General features: G+C 42.5%; 1 protein-coding gene and 1 long non-coding RNA gene across 3 annotated transcripts in view; one reads left to right on the top strand and one right to left on the bottom strand.

Annotated features, from left to right (window-relative positions):
* Nucleotides 1-19,957, bottom strand: part of LOC120871464 — a 51,111-nt gene extending 31,154 nt beyond the window's left edge. The window contains exon 1 of the long non-coding RNA XR_005723023.1: nucleotides 19,860-19,957. This is a non-coding gene — a long non-coding RNA (uncharacterized LOC120871464). The remainder of the gene's footprint in view (nucleotides 1-19,859) is intronic.
* Nucleotides 19,958-20,083: 126 nt separating this feature from the next.
* The window catches only part of PITPNB (phosphatidylinositol transfer protein beta), a 61,827-nt gene continuing 57,568 nt past the window's right edge, over nucleotides 20,084-24,342 (top strand). For both annotated transcript variants that reach the window (XM_040251363.1, XM_040251364.1), the window contains exon 1: nucleotides 20,084-20,215. In XM_040251363.1, the coding sequence (XP_040107297.1) occupies nucleotides 20,196-20,215 (20 nt within the window). In that variant the 5' untranslated portion in view covers nucleotides 20,084-20,195. The remainder of the gene's footprint in view (nucleotides 20,216-24,342) is intronic.

Below are 24,342 nucleotides of genomic sequence, written 5' to 3'. Positions count from 1 at the left end.
AGAGGGCAATGCCAAAGAATGTTTAAACTACCACACAACTGTACTCATTTCACATGCTAGCAAGGTAATACCAAAATCCTTCAAGCAAGGCTTCAGCAATACCTGAACCGAGAACTTCCAGATGTTCAAGTTGGATTTAGAAAAGGCAGAGGAATCGGAGATCAAATTGCCAACATTCGTTGGATCATAAAAAAAGCAAGGGAATTCTAGGAAAACACCTGCTTCACTGACTAAACTAAAGCCCTTGACTGTGTGGATCACAACAAGCTGGAAAATTCTTGAAATGCTAATACGAGACCACCTTACCTGCCTTGGGAGAAACCTGTATGCAGGTCAAGAAGCCATCGTTAGAACCAGTCATAGAACAATGGCCTGGTTCAAAATCAGGAAAGGAGTATGTCAAGGCTATGTGTTGTCACCCTGCTTATGTAACTTACATGCAGAGTACATCATATGAAATGACAGGCTGGATGAACCACAAGCTGGAATCAAGATTGCCAGGAGAAATATCAATAACCTCAGATATGCAGGTTAAAGCACTCTAATAGCCTTCCATGCTCCTCTGTCCTTGGAATTCTGTAGGGAAGAATACTGGAGTGGGCTGCCATTTCCTACTCCGGGGGAAAAATATCAATAACCTCAGATATGCAGATAACAGTACCCCAGTGGCAGAAAGCGAAGAGAAACTAAAGAGCCTGATGAAAGTGGAAGAGAAGAGTGAAAACGCTGGCCTAAAACTCAACATTCAAAAGACTAAGATCATGGCATCTGGTCCCATCACTTCACAGCAAATAGATGGGGAAACAATGGAAACAGTGACACATTTTATTTATTGGGCTCCAAAATCACTGCAGCCAAGAAATTAAAAGATGCCTGCTCTTTGGAAGAAAAGCTATGACAACCTAGACAGCATATTAAAAAGCAGAGACATCACTCGACAGAGGTCCAAACAGTCCAAGTTATGGTTTTCCAGTAGTTATGTATGGAGGTGAGAGCTGGGCCATAAAGAAGGCTGCTGCTGCTGCTGAGTCGCTTCAGTCGCGTCCAACTCTGTGCGACCCCAGAGACGGCAGCCCACCAGGCTCCCCCGTCCCTGGGATTCTCCAGGCAAGAACACTGGAGTGGGTTGCCATTTCCTTCTCCAATGGGTGAAAAGTGAACGTGAAGTCGCTCAGCCGTGTCCGACTCTTGGCGACCCCATGGACTGTAGCTCACCAGGCTCCTCCATCCGTGGGGTTTTCCAGGCAAGGGTACTGGAGTGGGGTGCCATTGCCTTCTCTGAAAGAAGGCTGAGCACCAAACAATTGATGATTTTGAACCGTGGAGCTGGAGAAGACTCTTTTTTGGGAGTCACCTGGACAGCAAGGAGATCAAACCGGTCAATCCTAAAGGAAATCAGTTCTGAATATTCATTGGAAGGACTGTTGCTGAAGCTCCAATACTTTGCCCACTTGATATGAAGAGCCGGCTCATTGGAAAAGACCCTGATGCTGGGAAAGATTGAAGGCGGAAGGAGAAGGGGACAACAGAGGATGAGATGGTTGGATGGCATCACCGAGTTTGAGCAAGCTCCGGGAGATGGGAAAGGACAGGGAAGCCTGGTGTGCTGCAGCCCAAGGGGTCAAAAAGAGTCGGCCACAACTGAGCGACTGAACATAACAACAAAATGATACCATGATGTGCTTTTTATTTGATTGCTGTTAAATTCAGGTTTGTTGAGGCATAATTTACACAAAACATCATCTACCCCCTTCAGTTCAGTCTCCACCACAGTCAAAGGATAAGACACTTTTCATTGAACTGTTCTCTTATGTCCCATCCCACCACCCCTACCTCCCTGACCATTACCCATCTCATTTCTGTCCTGACAGCTTTGCCTTTTTCAGAATGTCCTATAAACGATATCACAGTAAGAACTCTTTGTGTGTGGCATCTTCACATAGCCTAATTTTGGTACCTACAGTTTGCTCCTCTTTATCGCTGGCTAGTACCTTCACTTTTTACATTATAGTGGTTTTAATTTGAATGTCACTTATTGTGAGTGGCTTTGAGCATCTTTAAATATGTTCAAAAGCCATTTGACACTCTTTCCTGTGAAATGAAAGTTTCTGCTCAGTGTTTGATTGGGTTTCTGATCTCTCTACTCATTTTTTTGAGAGCTCCTTGTACATTAATGAGATTAGCCCCTTGTGACACAGTTTGCATATATTATTTCCCAGTTTGCTACTAATTTGATAGTATTTTTGGTATTCAGATATACCATAATTTTTATATACTGGTCAAGAGTTTGAAAGGCTTTTGACTCTACCAAGTTATAAAGGAATTCTTCCTTTTTTCCCCCTCCTAGATCGTAGATGGTTTCATTTCTTACATTACAGTTGACCCTTCAAAGTGGGGGTGGGCAGTGAAGGTGGGGGTTAAGGGTGCAGTTGAAGACCTGCATGTAACTTTATAGCTCCCCTTCCGCCCCCGTCCACTGGCAGTTCCCCACCTGTGGATTCAACCAACTGCAATTCAAACCGATGCTGTTCAAGGGTCAACTGTGTAACTCTGACCCGTCTCAAGGTATTTTGGTGAGCAGTATGAGGTTTAGATCCAATATTTTTTTTCAAATTGCTATCCAATAATCGCAACACTACTTATTATAAAGTTCATTTTTTCCATAGTGATCTGAGATGGCGATATCCATACACCATATCTCAGTAAGAGTTTTTGGAATTTCTATCCAACTGTCCAACAGCAGCAGACGGACTCTTTAACACTAGTGCTACATGGTTGCATGGATTGGATACAACTGAGCATGCGCGCATGAAGCAGTGACCAGTAACAGAAGCGAAGACTTAGAATTCCAGTGAAAAAATCACAACACGTGAAACAGTAAAAAACATGTCACACAAGGTCAATGTTCATACACAGAGCAGCACCAATTTTACTATGTACCCATTTTTATAAAACAGAACATGTTTCCATGCGCCATGATTGTATTATCAACAATAAAAAGATTACATAGACTTTTCCCTCTTTTCTTCTTCCCTCATACTCTTTTGTATTTAACCATATATGTGTTCAATCAAAGTACTCTAGTAATTCAATAGACTCAATGATTGATTGCTTCCTAACCACTTTAATTCAGTGACAATCCTTTGAAATGACACTATTTCAAAATAGTATATATTCTAGAATCTCTCCCTTGCCACCACTTAGAGAAACCAGAAAACTTTATTTATTATGAAAGGCAAGGAGAGGAGAACTCCGAAGTCACTTTACTACTTGGGTTTAACAGAATATTCCCCCTAGCACCAAATTTTATCTCTAATAGATAATATGTGAGAAGACTCTACACAAGTGAAAACAGAAAATGCAATTACATTTTATTGCAAGAAATTTGGAAAACGTATTTTTAACAAAGTTAGCTATTCAAAAGTGTTACCTTAGGCTGTCTCTTAATAGCTCCTTTTCACAAGTGTGAAATTTAATGAAGGCAGCAACATTTACAAGCAAGACCAAAATGGTATCTTAATTACTAGCTGCATTTTCTTAGGCAACAAGAAATTAAATGGAAAGAGAAATTAGTTTTACAAATGGCATCATACATCTTTATGTTACACCCCCCTCCATCAAGTCACAGATGGTTATATGTCTTGAACTCTCTAATATCGTAGGCAATTTTCTTTTCCTTGGACACACTCCAATACATCACTACTCTAAATTATATCTTATTTTTGAATCATTTACAAGGACTGAAACTGTTTATCAGAGTGATTTAACATGCACTGACCACATGAAGTAGGCTTTTGCCTCACTGGGCCCTACAGATATATGAAACTTACAACTTGTTAAAACCACTGGCCGTATAAGGTGCAGTGTTCTCATTACATACAGTTTGGAAGAACACTTTGACCGGATTTCTTAAAGGAAATCAGTCCTTAATAGTCAATGGAAGGACTGATGCTCAAGCTGAAATTCCAATACTGTGGCCACCTGATGCAAAGTACTAAGTCACTGGAAAAGACCCTGATGCTGGGAAAGATTGAAGGCAGGAGGAGAAGGGGATGGATGGCATCACTGACTCGATGCACATGAGTCTGAGCAAGCTCTTGGAGTTGGTGATGGACTGGGCAGCCTGGCATGCTGTAGTCCATGGGGTTGCAAAGAGTTAGACATAACCGAGTGACTGAACTGACTGAATAAACTGATCTAATTAATAAAGGATTCCTGGTTCAGTTACTACTACCAAATCTAACAGAAAAACTCTGCAGGAAAGTCATGGATAACGTTATGTCTGCTTGTCATGTAACTCATGTCTTAAAATAGGTACTCAGAAAGCTCAGGCAGGACTGCTTTCCCCAGATGAGTATATATAGAGCTCATGCATTACAAAGAGCCCAGAGATTTTGTTTCTAATCATGGCTGAATAACTCCTATTGGAAAAACAATTCTACACATAAAAACTATGAATTCTGGACAAAAAGAAAACAAAAATCCAACAACTCCCCTAAAAGTACTAGAGGGCAATCAGAAGCAGAAAGATTCTATAGTGGAGGGTTGAGCCCTGGGCTGAGTTTTCCTTCCATTTCCTAGTTGGGCAAGACCCAAACCATGCCATGCCAAGAGGCTCATATAAAGAAATCTATAGTCTTACTTTCTTACAAGATTGAAAGATTTCAGGGCAAATGGTAAGGAAGAAAATGCTACAATGGAGAGAGCAAAACAAGTATCCTGAAAGTATTTATAAACAGTGCACAAATCACTAGCTAATCCCTGAAGTGCATATGTGAAGAGCAGGCTCCATGTGGCCCTAAAAGGCTAAAAGAACTAAAGAAAAATTTCAGCTGCTGCCCACATTGGAGATGAGTTTCTAGTTCCAGTTCAACCAACCTAATAGCTTGATTTAAAAAAAAAAAAGAACACTCTTAGGAGGAATGTGACAGAATCCAAAGCCTTTACAATAATATATCATTCATAATGTCTAGCATGCAACCCAAGTGTGCGCCATGATTCAAAATGGGAAACTGTGAACCCTACTCAGATATTCACTCGGTGGAGACTGACTCTGAGGACTCTGTATGTTGAAATTTACAAGGAATTTAAAGCAGCTATGACAACTATGTTCAAAGACATCAAGGAGAATATGCATATAAGGAATAAAAAGACAAAAAACTCAGCAGATAAGCAGAAACAGAAGAGGAGTAAATTGGCCATTTTAGACCTAACAGAAGCAGAAGAGATTCAAAAGAGGTGGCAAGAATACACAGAAGAACTATACAAAGAATGTCTTAATGATGTGGATAACCATGATAGTGTGGTCATTTACCTAGAGCCAGACATCCTGGAATGTGAAGTCAAGTGAACCGCAGGAAGCATTACTACAAACAAAGCTAGTGGAGGTGACAGAATGCCAGCTGAGCTACTTCAAATCCTAAAAGAAAACGCTATTAAAGTTCAGTTTGGTTCAATCGCTCAGTCATGTCCGACTCTTTGCGACCCCATGGACTGCACCACACCAGGCTTCCCTATCCATCACCAACTCCTGGAGCCTACTCAAACTCATGTCCATCAAGTCAGTGATGCCATCCAACGACCTCATCTTCTGTCGTCCCCTTCTCCTCCCGCCTTCAATCTTTCCCATCATCAGGGTCTTTTCCAAAGACTCAGTTCTTTGCATCAGGTGGCCAAAGTACTTGAGTTTCAGCTTCAGCATCAGTCCTTCCAATGAATATTCAGGGCTAATTTCCTTTAGGATGGCCTGATTGGATCTCCTTGCAGTCCAAGGGACTCTCAAGAGTCTTCTCCAGCACCACAGTTCAAAAGCATCATTCTTCGGCACTCAGCTTTCCTTATAGCCCAACTCTCACATCGATACATGACCACTGGAAAAACCATGGCTTTGACTAGATGGACCTTTGTTGGCAAAGTAATGTCTCTGCTTTTTAATATGCTGTCTAGGTTGGTCATAGCTTTTCTTTGAAGGAGCAAGTGACTTTTAATTTCATGACTGCAGTCACTATCTGCAGTGATTTTCAGTTTAGTTCAGTCGCTCAGTCGTGTCCGACTCTGCAACCCCATGAATTGCAGCACGCCAGGCCTCCCTGTCCATCACCAACTCCCGGAGTTCACTCAGACTCACGTCCATTGAGTCAGTGATGCCATCCAGCCATCTCATCCTCGGTCATCCCCTTCTCCTCCTGCCCCCAATCCCTCCCAAACCCACTCCAGTATTCTTGCCTGGAAAATTCCATTGTTGGAGGAGCCTGGTAGGCTACAGTCCATGGGATCGCAAAGAATTGGACATGACTGAGCAACTTCACTGGCATATTCGGAAGTTTCTCAGGAAGCAAGTTAGAACTGGACATGGAACAACAGACTGGTTCCAAACAGGAAAAGGAGTACATCAAGGCTGTATATTGTCACCCTGCTTATTTAACTTCTATGCAGAGTACATCATGAGAAACGCTGGGCTGGAAAAAGCACAAGCTGGAATCAAGATTGCCGGAAGAAATATCAATAACCTCAGATATGCAGATGACACCACCCTTATGGCAGAAAGTGAAGAGGAACTAAAAAGCCTCTTGATGAAAGTGAAAGTGGAGAGTGAAAAAGTTGCCTTAAAGCTCAACATTCAGAAAACGAAGATCATGGCATCTGGTCCCATCACTTCATGGGAAATAGATGGGACAACAGTGGAAACAGTGTCAGACCTTATTTTGGGGGCTCCAAAAATCACTGCAGATGGTGACTGCAGCCATGAAATTAAAAGACGCTTACTCCTTGGAAGAAAAGTTATGACCAACCTAGACAGCATATTAAAAAGCAGAGACATTACTTTGCCAACAAAGGTCCGTCTAGTCAAGGCTATGGTTTTTCCTGTGGTCATGTATGGATGTGAGAGTTGGACTGTGAAGAAAGCTGAGCACTGAAGAATTGATGCTTTTAAACTGTGGTGTTGGAGAAGACTCTTGAGAGTCCCTTGGACTGCAAGGAGATCCAACCAGTCCATTCTGAAGGAGATCAGCCCTGGGATTTCTTTGGAAGGAATGATGCTAAAGCTGAAACTCCAGTACTTTGGCCACCTCCGGCGAAGAGTTGACTCAATGGAAAAGACTCTGATGCTGGGAGGGATTGGGGGCAGGAGGAGAAGGGGAAGACAGAGGATGAGATGGCTGGATGGCATCACGGACTCGATGGATGTGAGTCTGAGTGAACTCCGGGAGTTGGTGATGGACAGGGAGGCCTGGCGTGCTGCGGTTCATGGGGTCGCAAAGAGTTGGACATGACTGGGAGACTGAACTGAAGAGAGTAAATCTTAGAAGTCCTCATCACAAGAAAAAGCTTTTTAATTACAGCAATGGATGTTAACTAGCCATATTGTGGTGATCATTCTGCAATATATACGTATATCAAGTCATTATTTTATACCTGAAACTAATATGTTATATGTCAATTATACATCAAAAACTAGGTAAAAGATTTGAACAGATATTTAACAAATATATGACTGCCCAACAAGCACATTAGTCATCAGGGAAATTCAAATTAAAGCCACAGTAGATAACAGATACAATTAAAAAAACTGAACACAACAAAGATGATGAGTTTATTGAGCAATCAGAACAATTATGTATTTCTGGTGGGAGCATAAAAGGACATAACCACTTCTGAAAACTATTAGGCAGTTTCCTACTGCAAGAAAGTTCCCATTTAAGTACATACACAATAGAAGTAAGGATAATGTTACTAAAAGACTAGTGACACTATTCCTAACAGTCAACAACTGGAAACAAATGACTAGTATCAGTAAAGTGGCTAATGTATATTCCTATAATGGAATATTCTATGAGAATGACCAAATTGTTACAGAAGAATTTCAGAGTGTTGAGGAAAAGTAGCCAGACACAAAAGAAAGCCTATTACTCCTTTTATATACAAGTTCAAAATAAGAAAAAACGATCATGATAAATGATGAAACAATAATTAGATGGTAAATACTGGAATGGGTTACAAGGGGAGACCTCTCTGGTTCTAGTAATGCTCCATTTATATTTTTGGGTGTAGTTATGTGTTATTACAGAAAATCCACCAAGCAATATATTTATGATTTTTTGCACTTTTCTGTACACATGCTATATTTTAATAAAAATTTATCTTAAAAAGCTAGAGAGGAAAGACGTATCATCTATAAAGGGCCAGGAATTAGATGACTAATTTTTTACTGCAAAAATGGGAGCTAGAAGACAGGATGATAGTATTCTAAATATATCAAGAAAAAACATATCTCAGCCTAGAATTCTATAACAAAGTGTTTTTTATGAATGAAGACAAAATATAGACATTTTCAGACCAAGAAAACATCACTTACCACTAAATAGACCTTTATTCAGGTAAATTTTAGAAGACAAATTCCAGGCAAAAATAAAATTAGCTAAGATGGAAGGGCTGCGATGTGAAGGGGAATGATGAGCAGATATACTGATAAAAATGTGGGCAAATCTAAATAAAATACTGATTGTACAATACTGTACAAAAATGTTTGATAAGAAAAAAACTGAATGGGACCAACATAAAATTCAGTATATTTTCAGTATATTAAAATTAAAGTTTCAAGTTCAAACATGTTCAAAATTGGACTATTCAACATTCAGAAAGTGAAAATCATGGCATCTGGTCCCATCAGTTCGTGGGAAGTAGATGGGGAAACAGTGGAACCAGTTTCAGACTTTATTTTTGGGGGCTCCAAAATCACTGCAGATGGTGATTGTAGCCATCAAATTAAAAGACACTACTCCTTGGAAGGAAAGTTATGACTAACCTAGATAGCATATTAAAAAGCAGAGACATCACTTTGCCAACAAAGGTCCGTCTATGCAAGGCTATGGCTTTTCCAGTAGTCATGTATGGATGTGAGAGTTGGACTGTGAAGAAAGCTGAGCGCCAAAGAATTGATGCTTTTAAACTGTGGTGTTGGTGAAGACTCTTGAGAGTCCCACAGACTGCAAGGAGATCCAACCAGTCCATTCTGAAGGAGATCAGCCCTGGGTGTTCTTTGGAAGGAATGATGCTAAAACTGAAACTCCAATACCGTGGCCACCTCATGCAAAGGGTTGACTCATTGGAAAAGACTCTGATGCTGGGAGGGGTTGGGGGCAGGAGGAGAAGGGGACGACTGAGGATGAGATGGCTGGATGGCATCACCGACTTGATGGATGTGAGTTTGAGTGAATTCTGGGAGCTGGTGATGGACAGGGAGGCCTGGCGTGCTGCGGTTCATGGGGTCGCAAAGAGTCGGACATGACTGAGCGACTGAACTGAACTGAACTGAAGTTCCCGACAGAGGATGAGATGGCTGGATGGCATCACCGACTTGATGGACGTGAGTCTGAGTGAACCCCGGGAGTTGGTGATGGACGGACAGGGAGGCCTGGCATGCTGTGATTCATGGGGTTGCAAAGGTCGGACACGACTGAGTGACTGAATTGAACTTCCTTGTGTTATTCATGACGAAAGTAAAAATACCACTTACTTTTAAACCTTACATGTATGTTTTAAAAGCTAGAATAATAATTGAGAGACTAGACAAAGGCATATAAGTTCCCCAAAAATACATGAACAAAATGGAGAAAAGTAGCAAAACTGAGTAAGAAAACCCTTCAACCCAAAAGGTGACAAGAAGGTATAAAAGGGATACAAACAGTAAGATGAACCTAAAATTATAAAAATATACTCACAGTGAATGAAATGGACAATTACACTGATATCAGAACTATAGAAAATCAGAATAAATGTTAAACAAACATAATCTGTTAACAAGAGTTACACTTATATACAAAGTGAATTTGAAAGTCAGGAGATGGGAAAGGAAACAGTTTACACTTGTAGGAGAAATTATACGTCTAGGATTTGCTTTAAAATATTTCCCTCCAAAGAAATAAATTGGGGAGTGAGAATAAATGAGACAAGAACGCCAAACTGATAATTGTTGAAGATGGGTGATGGACATATTGGAATTTATTACACACTTCCAACTCTGCATATGATAAAATTGCTTTCGAAATAACAAACAAGTTTAAAAAGACAGAAAGATATCCGGGGCAAGTACTAACACAAAGAGACTTGGTTTAGCTAAATGAGTATCAGGTAAAAGCAATGCTAGAAAGACATTACACATAATAAATCAAATTCACCTGAAAGAAAAAAAATAAACTTCTCAAGCTACTGTTTTAAGTATCATTTGTCCCTCTTTGTAAAGTATTATCTGAATCTCAAAATACTACCAGTTATCTTGTTAAGCCACATTCTGCTATAAAGTATGAAATGGGAAAAATCAAACATCTATGTCAACAATAACGAACATTTCTTTCAACAAATGATGCTAAATTATTTATTATCCACGTAGGAGGAAAACTTGGATCACAACACCTTACGCCATACAGAAAAGTTATGCCCAGGTAGATTAAAGACCCAAATGTGAAATTTAAAAATTTTAGAGTGTCTTTATCACCTCTAGGATTTTCACAGTTCAGTTTAGTCAGTCAGTCAGTCATGTCCAGCTCTTTGCAAGCCCAAGGACTGCAGCACACCAGGCTTCCCTGTCCATCACCAACTCCTGGAGCTTGCTCAAACTCATGCCCATTGAGTAGGTGATGCCATCCAGCCATCTCCTTCTCTGTTTTCCCCTTCTCCTTCTGCCTTCAATCTTTCCCAGCATCAGGGCCTTTTCCAATGAGTCAGCTCTTCACATTAGGTGGCCAGAATATTGGAGTTTCAGCTTCAGCAGCAGTCCTTCCAATGAATATTCAGGACTGATTTCCTTTAGGATGGACCGGTTTGATCTCCTTGCAGTCCAAGGGACTCTCAAGGATCTTCTCCAACACCACAACTCAAAAGCATCAATTCTTTGGTGCTCAGATGTCTTTATAGTCCAACTCTTACATCCATACGGGATTTTCATAAGTAGAGACCAAAAGTCGATGCCGGGCTTCATAGGACAGGCTGACTCCCTTGTTAGGGGTTAACACACCTGGTGACTTGAAGTTGAAACCATTGCTCATTGACCATTTCAAAAATCCTAGGACTGTTAAAAATTATGCTAAATCAACTCTGCCTGTGCTCTACTAATGGAGCAACAACACCTGGATGACAGTACATCTGTTTACAATATGGTTTACTGAGACCTACTGCTCAAAATGGAAAAAAAGATTCCTTTCAAAGTACTACTGCTCACTGACAATGAACCTGGTCCCCAAGAGCTCTGAAGATGTACAGCAAGATTAATGCTGCCTTCATGCCTACTAACATAACATCCACTCTACAGCCCATGGATCAAGGAATCAATTTTCAAGTATTACTATTTGAGAAATACATTTAAGTCTACACCTGCCTTAAGATTCACCATTCTAGATGCCACTAAGAATATTTGTGATTGAAGGAAAGAGGTCAAAACATCAATATTAACAGGGGCTTGGAAGAAGTTGATTCCAGACTTCATGGGTGATTTTTGAGGGGTCTGACTTCCATTGGAGGAAGTTACTGCAGAGGTGGCAGAAATAGTAAGAGAACTAGAAGTGGAGCCTGAAGATGTGATTGAATTGCTGCACTCTCATGACAAAACTCTGAGGAGGAGTTTCTTCTTATGGATGAACAAAGAAAGTAGTTTTTTGAGATAGAATTTACACCTGGTAAAGATGTTGTGAAGATTACTGAGGAGACAACAAAAGATTTAGAACAGTACATAAATTTAATTGATAAAGTAGCAGCAGGGTTTGAGAAGATGACTCCAATTTTGAAAGAAGTTCTCCTTTGGGTAAAATGCTACCAAACAGCATTGCATGCTACCGAGAAATCATTTGTGAAAGGAAGAGTCAACTGATGTGTCAAACTTCATTGCTGTTTTAGGGTGCCACAAGCCACCCTAGCCTTCAGTAACTACCACCCTGATTGGTCAAGTCATCAACATTGAGGCAAGATCCTCCACCAGCAAAAAGATTAAAACTTGAGACTTCCTTGGTGGTCCAATGGTTAAGAATTCATCCTGCAATACAGGGGGCTGGTCAGGGGACTAAGATTCCACAGGCCATGGGGCAACTAAGCCTGCTCGCTGCAACCAACAATCCCACATGTTGCAAGGAAGACATGACCCAGCCAAAAAAAAAAACTCAATGAAGGCTCAGAAGATTGCTAGCATTTTTTAGCAATAAAGTATTTTGAAAATAAGGTATGTACATGTTTTTAGACACAATGTTATTGCAAACTTAATAGACTACAATATAGTATATAATTTTTAAATAGACTGGGAAACCAAAAAACTCAAGACTTACTTTGACATTCACTTTATTCTGTGGTGGTTGGGAACCAAATCTGCATTATCTCAGAGGTATGCCTGTATTCTCAACAGCCAAAAGGTGAAAGCAACCCACTTGTCCAGCAACAGATGAATGAACAAGGAAAACGTAGTATACACATACAATGAAATATCATTCAGCCTTAAAACAGGAAGGAAATTCTGACACAGGCTACAATATGCTAAGTGAAATAAGAAGCTAGTTACAAAAAGACAAATACCGAATGATTCCACTTATATGATATTTATAGCAGTCAAAATCATATAGGCAGAAAGTAGAATGGTGCTTGCCAGGGGCTGCGGAGAAGGGGAGTGGAGAGTTACTGCCTAATAGGTAGAGAGTTTTAGTTTTACAAAATAAGAGCTGTGAAGATGGACTTTGCCAATTACTTTGCCGTTACTTTGCCAACAAAGGTCCGTCTAGTCAAGGCTATGGTTTTTCCTGTGATCATGTATGGATGTGAGAGTTGGACTGTGAAGAAAGCTGAGCACTGAAGAATTGATGCTTTTGAACTGTGGTGTTGGAGAAGACTCTTGAGAGTCCCTTGGACTGCAAGGAGATCCAACCAGACCATTCTGAAGGAGATCAGCCCTGGGATTTCTTTGGAAGGAATGATGCTAAAGCTGAAACTCCAGTACTTTGGCCACCTCCGGCGAAGAGTTGACTCAATGGAAAAGACTCTGATGCTGGGAGGGATTGGGGGCAGGAGGAGAAGGGGATGACCGAGGATGAGATGGCTGGATGGCATCACTGACTCGATGGACATGAGTCTGAGTGAACTCCGGGAGTTGGTGACGGACAGGGAGGCCTGGCGTGCTGTAATTCATGGGGTCGCAAAGAGTTGGACACGACTGAGCAACTGAACTGATGAAGATGGACTCAAAACATTATGAAATTAAAAATGGTTAAGATGCTAAATTATGTACATTTCACAATAAAAAAAGGAAAAGGCCTTATAATAAAGGATATTAAAAAAAGGAAAAGGATCAGACCTAAATGTAAAAAGATAAAACTTTAAAACTTCTAGAAGAAAATAAAATAAGATCTCTGTGACTTTGAGGTAGGTAGAGATTTCTTGAAAGTGAAAGTGAAGTTCCTCAGTCGTGTCCGACTCTTTGTGACCCTGTGGACTGTAGCCCACCAGGCTCCTCTGTCCATGGGGTTCTCCAGGCAAGAATACTGGAGTGGGTTGCCATTTCCTTCTCCAGGGGATCTTCCCCACCCAGGGATCGAACCCAGGTCTCCCACGTTGCAGACAGATGCTTTAACCTCTGAGCCACCAGGGAGACTTCTTAGGTAGGACACAAAAAGCACAAAACATTAAAGAAAAAAATCAGACTTCCTTGGGATTTAAAATTTCTGTTTGAAATATACCATCAAGAAAATGAAAAGCCACGCTGCCGCAAGTATTCACAACAAATACCTCTGAGAAAGAGCTTGTATCTAGCATAAAGAACTGTTACGACTCAATAGTAAAATCAATTTTAAAATGGGTAAAATATTTAAACAGTCAGTTCAGAAAAGATATACAAACGACTGATAAGTACAAGAAAAAGTACTCAACATCATTAGTCTTCAGAGGAATGCAAATTAAACTGCAATGAGACACCACAACATATCCACTAGAATGGCTAACAGGTGCTGAAAGGGCTGTGAAGTGACTGAACTCGTATACATTGCTGGTAGGGATGCAAAACAGCAAGTGTGTCATTCACTCAATTGTGTCCAACTCTTTGCAACTGCATGGACTGTAGCTCGCCAGGCTCCTCTGTCCATGAAATTCTCCAGGCAAGAATACTGAAGTGGGTGGTCATCTCCTTCTTCAGGGGATCTTCTCAACCCAGGGATTGAACCTGGGTCTCTTGCATTGCAGGCAGATGTTTTACCATCTGAGCACAACCACTTCGCAAATCTATTTGGCAGTTTGTCCGAGAGTTAAATGTCCACTTCCTTTACGATTCAAGGGAAAATTTCCCATGAGAAATGAAAACATAACTGCAGAAAGACTTTTGTAAAAATATTCATTGGAGCTTTATTTGTAATGGCCAAACCCTGGGAAGAACTCAAATGTTCACCAAGCACATGGTAAACAAAATTTGATATATCCACACAAAGGAATATCACTCAGCAATGAAAAGAACTGAACTACATCCAACGTTAATGAATCTCAAAAACACTTGAGTGTAAAAAGCCAGAAACAAGTAAGGTTATAGCACAGTCATCCCTCAGTATCCATGGGGAACTGGTTCCAGGACCAGCTACGAGTAACAAAATCCACGGACACTCACATCCTACCAATGGCCCTCCATATCTGAAGTTCCACATCTGTGTACTCAACCAAGGATTGTGCAGTACTGCATTTACTGAAAGAAATGTTTATAAATGGACCTGAAGATTAAACATGCATTGTTCAAGGGTCAACTGTATATCAATAATATGAAAACTCTAGAAACACTTAGCACCTGGCATGTAATATAAACCTCAAAAATGTTACTGGGACAAAATTTTCTTAAAGACAAACAACTCTGCACACGAGTCACTATAAACCAGCGGCTCTCAACCAGGGGCAATTCTTCCCCACAGGGGACATTGGGCAATGTTTGGATTGTCATGACTGGAGGTGTGCTACTGGCCTCTAATGGATAGAGGTCAGGGATGTTGTGGAACATGCTACAACGCACAGAACAGTCACCACAACAAAACTAACAGGAAATGAGCAAAGAATAAGAACATGGCCAGTCCACATGAAAAGATCCTCTTCCTATAGAAAAATGCAGTAACCAAGATAGCATTTTAAAACCGATAAAATGGTAAAAAATGAAAAACTCTGACAATACCAAATGCTGGTGCAACAGAGAACAGAAATCTATACTATTTTATAAACTGCAGGTGAGAAGGTACATTACAACCACACATCACTACGTACATCGATGTTGTTGTTGTTCAGTTGATAAGTTGTGTCTGACTCTTGTGTGACCCCATGGGCTATAGCCCACCAGCCTTCTCTGTCCATGGGCTTCTCCAAGCAAGAATACTGGAGTGGGTTGCCGTTTCCTCCTTCCTCCAGGGGATCTTCCTGACCCAGGGATTGAACCCGAATCTCCTGCATTGCAGGTAGATTCTTTGCTTATAGCCACCAGAAATATACATACATACATACGCATTCTGATTCATGCATTAGGATGAACAGTGATTAATGATAGTAGTTACCCTAGGGATGGACAGAGTGGGGAGGAACTTACTTATATCTTAAATTATGGACTTCCCTGGTGGTCCAGTGGTTAGGAAATCTGCCTGCCAATGCAAGGAACACCAGTTACAACCCTGGTCCGGGAAGATCCCACGTCAAGGGGCTACTAAGCCCGTATACCACAACTGCTGAGACCATGAGCCTGTGCTTTACAGCAGAAGATGACACCACAATGAGAAGCCCATACACAGCAAGTAAGAGTAGCCCCCAGTCGCTACAACAAAAGAAAGCCCCGGTGCAGCAAGGAAGACGCAGTACAGCCAAAACAAAAAAGTTTTAAAAAAAAGGTTCTTACCTTTAAAAAAAAAAAAATTTACTGTTCTGCTCTCTGAAAGCTGTAGGTTTTAAAATGATTCCTGGGGCTTCCCTGGTGGCTCAGGGGTGAAGACTTCGCCTGCCAATGCAGGAGACATGGGTTTGATCCCTGGTCCGAAAAGATCTCACACACCGTGGAGCAACTAAACCCGTGCGCTTCAACTACTGAGCCTGTGCTCCAACAGCAATAAGAGAAGCCTTTGCAACAAGGAGCCTGCGCACTGCAGCTAGAGAGGAGCTCCCGCTCACGGCAACCAGAGAAAGCCCACGCAGAGCAACGAAGACCCTGCACAACCAAAAAAATTAAAATGAAATGATTCCCATTCACTGAAACTCTAATACGTATCAAGGTAATGTGTAAGATACACTTCATATCTGATATTCCTCACAACAAATCTAGGTTGTAGATATCAGTAGCTCCTTTTTTTTTAAATAGATGAATAAACTGCATCTGAAATTAAATGACTTACTCAAGCTATCAATACAGTCAGCTAGTGGCAGAGCCAGGATTGAGGCCAAGGGCTTTCCACTGCCAGGCCCAATCCTGTCTCTTCCACAGCAGTACAATGTTACGACCTACGTGCTGATGTTTGACAGTATTAAAGCGTCCTTGGAAATAATTCTTTTCATAAAAATATTTCAATCAAGATAATTCTAGAATGGGGAGACGATAAAGAGGATGGCAAACTGCAGAGTAAGAAAAGCAAATAAAAGCTATAGACGGCACCCCTAGAAATATGTACATAGACATGAAATATATACAATCTCAGCAGTTCACAAATTTCCTGGGAGCAATCACTAAAAAGCCTTTGGAATCCAGGTTAAAAACTTCTCTTCAGGGGCAAAAACAGGCCATATTCACTGATAATATTTGAAGGACCATCCAAATTTCTTTGACCCGAGTTGCAGTTTATTAACTAGTGCATAAATGGTCCAAACACTGCTATAATCAGAAACCTTTTGGTTTGCCTCAGTAAAATCTACCACCATTCTACCTATAATGAGCTCTTTGTTCCAGAACATATACAAGAGAAGTAATGAGGCTGGTGGTTACAGGAGGCTTCCAGAATTAAATTCAGACATCTAATGTGTAAAGGTTACCTTTGTTGAAGAATCAAAGTTAGAACAAAGATCAACAGACATTAGGCTTAAAGGAGGAGGACCTTTTATAGAACCAGAAATAATTACAAATAAGTTACATCCCACTGTAGGTTCATATTTGCAAAAATGTACCAGATGCAACATCTTTAATTTTAAAACAAGAAAACGCCACACAGCCCATTAGCTTATTTTTTCCCCGTGTAACAGTCTTTTTCTTTATATTTCCTTCTTTCTCATTTTGGGCGATGGTAGTCTTTCCTGCTCTCTAGTCTTCTTCAACATTTCCTCATTCTGCCATTTTTGTCTCTTAAGCAGATATAATGTACAGATATTTAGTTACACAGATTTCATGTTTCCTATCAAACTAGTTACTTTTGGATTAGCATGTTTTGTTTCCCTCAATATATACATCTAAACTGGTTGATTTCTTCACCTTGTGGTTTTCAATTGAGTGTTTTACTATGACACTCTCATTGTGGAAAGAGAAAGTGTCAATACTGTATACTAGTTCAGAGTTAGCTTCATGCAGCAGACAGTCTTTTATTTTACAACCATATAGTGTGGGGGAGGCAGAGTAATCAAGGGAAATACTCCAGAAGACAACAGTTGAGCCTAATGTTACAAACAGCCCAGCCTGTTTGAAGATGAGGGAGGAGTCCCAATTAGAGGAAAACAGACTACCAAGCTGAAATTCACTAAAAGTAGTTGCAAAATGCTATGAAAACCCCAATGAACCTTTTGACTGATCCAATATGATCTCCTTGGACCTTAAAATGCACCTCCTAGTGCTCTTGTTCAGCACTACAGTATTCAAATGGTAGACTGTCTATTCTCACCCTTAAGTATCATCTATAACTGAGAACAATGATTTGTCTTAAATATTGCCTACATGCCTCAACTTTTCATTTTTATTTAGAAAAAAGTGTGTACTGGAAAGAGCAGATTTTGAAGTTTTTAAAACCTCGATTTGAGATGGCTCTGTAAACAAGCTAGTTGAGTGACTTTTGCCCAAGTCACTTAACTTGGCTCGAGGAACACTTTTTTTTTTCTTTTAAAAGTGTGCTAAAACACCTATCTCCTAATGTTGTTCTAAGGGTGAAATGAGACAAACATTTCTACTACCTAACACAGTACTTGGCATACATGAGGCCTGACCAATAGAAGTGACTGCCACTTTCTAAGCTCCCCCAAAGTAACAGCATGTGTTTCCTTGAATCCTCATCATCACAACAACTAGCACAGTGCTTCACATATCACAGAAACCAAGGCAATCCCAGGGACTACCACAGGGGCCAGTTTCCAACTTTAGACAAATATTTCACTACTATTACTTTTCTTGAGGCAGTCCTAACTTCACTGGGTGTATTTTATATAAGTTTATATATAAGTGTTTTATTACTCATTTAATGTTCTTACTAACCTTTCAACAGCTTCCAATGGTTCTTGGAATACAACACAAACTATTCACCATCTATTTAGTCCCGCTTCTTTCCCCTCCCCTTACTTAAGACGTTCTAGCCACACCTGGCCTCCACCTGCTCAACTACTACTACCCCTGAGGAATTTCAGCCTCACGGTCTATTTTCCCCTAACTAGGAAAGGATGCCTCCCCCAACTGCACAGTTCAGTTCAGTGGCTCAGCCACCTCCGACTCTTTGCGACCTCATGGACTACAGCACGCCAGGCCTCCCTTACCAACTCGTGGAGTTTACCCAAACTCACGTCTATTGAGTCCATGATGCCATCCAACCATCTCATCCTCTGTCATCCCCTTCTCCTCCCACCTTCAATCTTTCCCAGCATCAGGGTCTTTTCCAATGAGTCAGTTCTTTACATCAGGTGGCCAAAGTATTGGAGTTTCAGCTTCAACATCAGTCCTTCCAATGAATATTCAGGACTGGCTTTCTTTGGGATGGACTGGTTGGATCTCCTTGCTGGCCAAGGGACTCTCAAGAGTCTTCTCCAACACCACAGTTCAAAAGCATCAATTCTTCGGTGCTCAGCTTTCTTTATGGTCCAACTGTCGCATTCATACATGACCACTGGAAAAACCACAGCCTTGACTAGACGGACCTTTGTTGGTAAAGTAATATGTCCGCTTTTTAACATGCTGTCTAGGTTGGTCATACCTTTCCCTCCAAGGAGTTTCATGGCTGCAGTCACCATCTGCAGTGATTTTGGAGCCCAAGAAAATAAAATCTGGGCTATTTATCACAACTGTGGCCTCCCGAGAGCCCTTCTTCCCTTGATTAGTCTGCCTCCCCCACCAGTCTGTGTTATCTTATTTCTGTACTAGTACTTTCCACGACGCCCAATTCTCTTGTTTCCAAGTGAGAACAGGGTATCTGTTTTGCTGGTTGCACCCCAGGGCTTATACCTGTGCCTGGCACTGAGCATGCGAGTGACCCAGCTACAACTCATCCTAAGGCCACCTCCTGGCTCCCGGCTGGAGCCCGGGTCGTGTGGGGGCTTCATCGGGACCCGCTAGCGTCTCCTCACAACCGGGCCCCTTCCCGGGTTCTAAGGACGCGCACTCCCTTTTCCCCCGGGGAGCTGGGCGGGACGGTGGGACGCCCCCGCGGTCGGGCCACAGCCACGGCCGGAATTCTGGACCCAAGAGTAGGGGATATGGACTTTCGGAACTCGTGCGGCCACAGCCGTCCCCAGCGCGCGCCTCGGTCTGTGGAACCGGCGCGCAAACCCCCCACCGGACCAACCCTTCTCGGACTCGAGTCTTTAACGCGGACTTCGCAAAGGAGGCGTCCGTCAAGAAGGCGACCTTCTCTCAAACTCAGTGAGAGAAAGTTTAGCTCTTCTGACCAGAAAACGACTTCAGGGAACCGACTCGGAAAACTCACCAGAGAGCGCAGGCTGCACTGCCTCCCTCAACAGAACCTGCCTGGAAACGCAAGCCGCCACCAGGAGACAAGCGAGCGCGCGCTCAGCCCGCGCAGCCGCAAACGACCCTTCGCGCGCCCAGGGCGGGGCGCGGGGTTGGGGCGGGGCCAGCTCCTCTCGCGCGCTGACGCGACGGGTCGCGGCGGAAGGGTGTGGACGCGCAGGCGCCGCGGCGGCTGGGACGGCAGGGGGCGGAGCCGCGCAGGCGCTTTGAGAGGCGGTAGCGGCGGCGGCGGCGGCAGCGGCGGTGGTGGTAGAGGTAGAGGCGGCGGCAGCTGTGAAGGCGTTCCGGAAAGATGGTGCTGATTAAAGAATTGTGAGTGGGACCGGTGGGCGTGAGCGAGGTTCCGGGGCGGCAGTGGTGGGGGATCCATTGACTGAGAAGTGGCGGAATATTCCTAAGAAGGAGCGAGCCGCTGGGCCGGCCGCTCCCTGCGCGCGCCCCCTCCCGCCGGCACGCGCCCCCGGCCCGCCTGAGGCCCCTCAGCAGTGCGCTGCCCGCTTCCCCCCAACCCCCAGCGCTGTTGCCGTGGTAACAGCGCCCCCCCCCCCCCCCCCCCGCAACCCCAGGGGCGGAGGAGGCAGGGTCCCGGCCCGAGCGCGTGGCTCCGGCGGGCGCGGCCGGGAGTTTCCGCTGGGACCCGCCTTCTCCCCAGCACCCCCCCTACCCCAGTCTGAGACTGGGCCCACCCGCAGCCGAAGCCCGAGGGTGCGGGGGAGACGCGGTGGGTCTGTGATTTGTCGTCCCCGGGGTGGAGCTTGCCTGTAACCCGCGGAAGGTGGGCTTACCAGCTAAAGGCTGCCCTGGTGGTCCGAGGGCTCGAGGTGGGACGTAGGCGCCCCGAAGTTCCTACAGGAGCTGGGAGTCGGGAAAAACCTGTCTTCGCTGGGAAGCGAAGTTCCCGAGAGAGCCATCTCTCTCTACTCTTGAGTCTCAGTTTCCACATCTTGAAGATGGGATGACACTCTGGGCTCCATGGACTTCCCCCGGGTTTAGGTGAGGCGTTAACATGTGGTCGGTCGTATGGAAGGGTTCCCAGGTGCATCAGACCGGCGAAGTGGTTTTGTTGAAAAGTTACGGCATTTCCTACCGGCAAGGACTGTGACTACTGATCGCAGGAAATCTGGTTGGCAGCGAGTGTTCCGCTGTCACAGCTGGTTCATGTCAGCCACTGTTTGGGCAACTGAGGATTTCTAGTGTGGCCCATTCTTGAATGTTTCAAATGCTCTTTTCATTGTAAACTCTTGAAATGTTGGGCTTAATTTAGCTAACTCCAGACAGCTTATTTTTAGTATTAGTCCAGTTTCTTTTAAAAAGTCACTCCTGTCGCTTCTCTGCTTAAAAATCTTCCGGACCCCCTTATCTCACTGAGAGTAAAAGCCAAGGCCTTTAGGATAGATACCCTGGGAGGTTTTAACCACTATTTTGTTCTCTGATTTCAGTTACACCACTTCCCTTGCCCTTTCCAAGCTCACAAGGTTTCTTGCTTTTCCTACTCCAGGAAAATAAGCCTAGTTCAGGGCCTTTCTGCTTGCTCTTGCCTCTGGGTGAAGAGCTCTACCTTCATTTTACTAATTCACGCCTTTTCAGGTCTTTGGTTAAATATCACTTTCTTGGAATCTTTTTCTGAAGATCCATTTGCAACCCGCACGGTTTGGTGTTTGCTTTCCGGCATCATTGTTCTTCATAGAGCTATCACCATCTGACTTGCTTCTCTGTTACTGGATGTATTTCTCTCACTGTACATAAACTCCATGAATTTGTCTATTTTGCTCACTCTCATATTCCCAATTCTTGAAGCCTCTGGCGCATAGTAAATGTTCAATAAATTGTTAAATGAATGAAACATTCTAACTTCAGTCAGTGACAGCGATCCTGAGAAAAGACAAGTTTTTAGTTAAAATTTTATTAAAATTTTTAAAAATTCTCTTCCATTTCATTTGTATAATGTAGCATGAAAGTGTTAGCTCATTTATTACTCTGAAATTTTTGTAGTGTCTGTAGTTGGCAGATGTTAAGAGTTGTGGAGGAAATAAGAGACAATTGACTTAGCCCAAGTCACACAGCAAGTAAGTTGCGGAACTAATTTTGGGTCGCAGATCTAGTAATTTTTCTTTTATTAGAGTTACTTCCTCCTTTCTGTAATGTGAATTGTATTCAGTAGATCCCTTTGACAGTTACGTGAGTAGTGTCAGGCTAAATCATGGAAAGCAATTCTCATTGGGAATTTGCACATTATGCTTTTTGTGAATCATTACTTTATTTATAAAAATTTTACTGTGCCGATATAACCAATGTTGAAATATGCTCAAGGTGTAACACTTTTTTCCGAAGGAATTCTCAGTTACGTTTCTTGATGTCCACTCCTCACTTGTGTCTCCCCTAGATTTTATTTCCCTCCTAAAGTCTTCTTTTTTTGTCTGCCCCATGTGGCTTGTGGGATCTTAGTTTCCTAACCAGGGATTGAACCTGGGCCCTTGGCAGTGAACGCTCAGGGTCCTTACCACAGGGCTGCCAGGGAATTCCCGTTTTTCTCCTAGACTTTTTGAGGTCAGAGGCTACTTCTTATTCAACTATTCCTGGTATCCAGCATAGCATCTAGTTTAGCGCACTGTAAGAACTCAGTGTTGTCTAATGAAAAAAATGATTCTTCCTACTCACCTGTCAGTTTTCTAAAATTGTTCTTGGTCAGGAGCAATGAATAGGTAGGTCGTCCCTATGTAAGGATGTTGGTAAACTGTAGTATACTTTGGCAAATGTTTGTTGTCTTTAAAAATGCCAGCTATTTTTGACATGAATTAAAAGGTTAGAAATAACTTTTCCAGGATGGGGAGTTACCTTCAAGTTGTTATTTAAGCAGTAGGTGAAATTGCCATTAGCATAAAATCCTGGTTTTAAAGAACTAGTAGGTTGTGTGATTTGGAAAAGTATTTTCATAACAGTTTTCAGAGAAGTTTGAAAATTTTCAAAGTGCTGTAAAAGTTGAATATTGCTTTTAGAATAATAAAGCCTGTCTGTTTCTTATCTCTTTTACTTTTTCTTAAATCTTGAAGAAGTTACTTGACTTGTCATTCATTCAGAATGTCATAATCAGTCACTTTCATTTTGTAAAATAAGTTTTCCCTACTAGTAAAATTATTCAGCAGTGATTCTTGGTTTTGTGAAACTTCAGGGAAGTCTTTAACTGTTTCCCTTCTATTCCTTCCTTTGACTTCCTCTCCAGCCCAGCGTTCTCCTGTGTGAGTGTGTGTGAGTGCAAGAGTGAGTCATGGATCCATGGACTGCAGCCCAGCGTTCTCCTGTGTGTGTGTGAGAGTGTCAGTCATGGACCCATGGACTGAGTGTGAGAGTGTGAGTCATGGACTGTAGTCCTCCAGGCTCCTCAGAGTTCTCTTGTGTGTGTCGGTGTGTTAGTGTGAGTCATGGATCGGCGGACAGCCCTCCAGGCTCCTCAGTACACGGAGCATCCTCCTCTGGGTCTTTGTTAATCCTTGCCCTGCCTCCCAAAAGATGGCTTTTTACCCCATCCTCCTGCTTCTCATTGTCTTTAAGCTCCTAAGAGGACGTGTTAGCTATAGCTATGTTGCTTAGTTTGGGGAACAACCTTTCAGAATTCTTTGTTGTTGAATAAATGTGATAGATTTCGTACCATTGTATTCCAGGCCCTGAAAGTATGCTCCCAACCTCTATCTTTGTCTTAATCTCCCAAAATAGGCTCCCAGCCTATATCATAGTCTTCCCCTTTGTCCACTGCACCTCTCCACCCCAGTTTTATTTTCTGCTACTGACACGGTGAGCATGTTTGTGTGTACCCCGAGAAGACAGCTGAAATAAATGATTACTTATTGGAAGGATTTTGTATAACAAGTTTATTCTTGATGAGAAGAAATTAGCAACCATTGTGACTCGGAGAACCTTCATTGTCTTTAGACGATCATTATCAGAATGACAGAGTGATGAGTGACCCCCAGTAGTCGAGGAGGAGGGGGGAATAACGGAGATACCTGGTAGAGATTAAGGTGATCTGAGCACTCAAGCATCAGTGTTTGAGGAAGACTAAGGAGGGAACAACAGATAAAAAGTGCCGCTGAAGAGAAGTTGGAGTGAAGAACACTATTGGGAATTTCCTGTAAAATGAAAATTGAGGTGAACACTGTGGTATTTTTTTCCTCTCCTTAGAGTTAAAATAAGATTTTTAGTGGCATTGCTATGGTAGTTAGAGGGTAGGAGGGAACATTCTTAAGAATGACCGGTTGGGCGGGCCGGATGGGTGGGGTGGGGAGTTGCCCTCTTGGACCGTGAGACATTTGATATTTGGGGATGGCCTTGGTTTTCAGAGCTTCTTGTGGAACTAAGTATGAGAGTACTTCCCTAAAAAATCTGGAGATAAAATGCAATATCCTGATATAATAAAATAGTTAATCACAGAGTTCTTTTTTGGA

The sequence above is a fragment of the Oryx dammah genome, unplaced genomic scaffold (assembly GCF_014754425.2).
Source record: "Oryx dammah isolate SB20612 unplaced genomic scaffold, SCBI_Odam_1.1 HiC_scaffold_12, whole genome shotgun sequence".
Taxonomy (NCBI): Eukaryota; Metazoa; Chordata; class Mammalia; order Artiodactyla; family Bovidae; genus Oryx; species Oryx dammah.
This window is presented reverse-complemented; position numbering and strand designations above follow the sequence as displayed.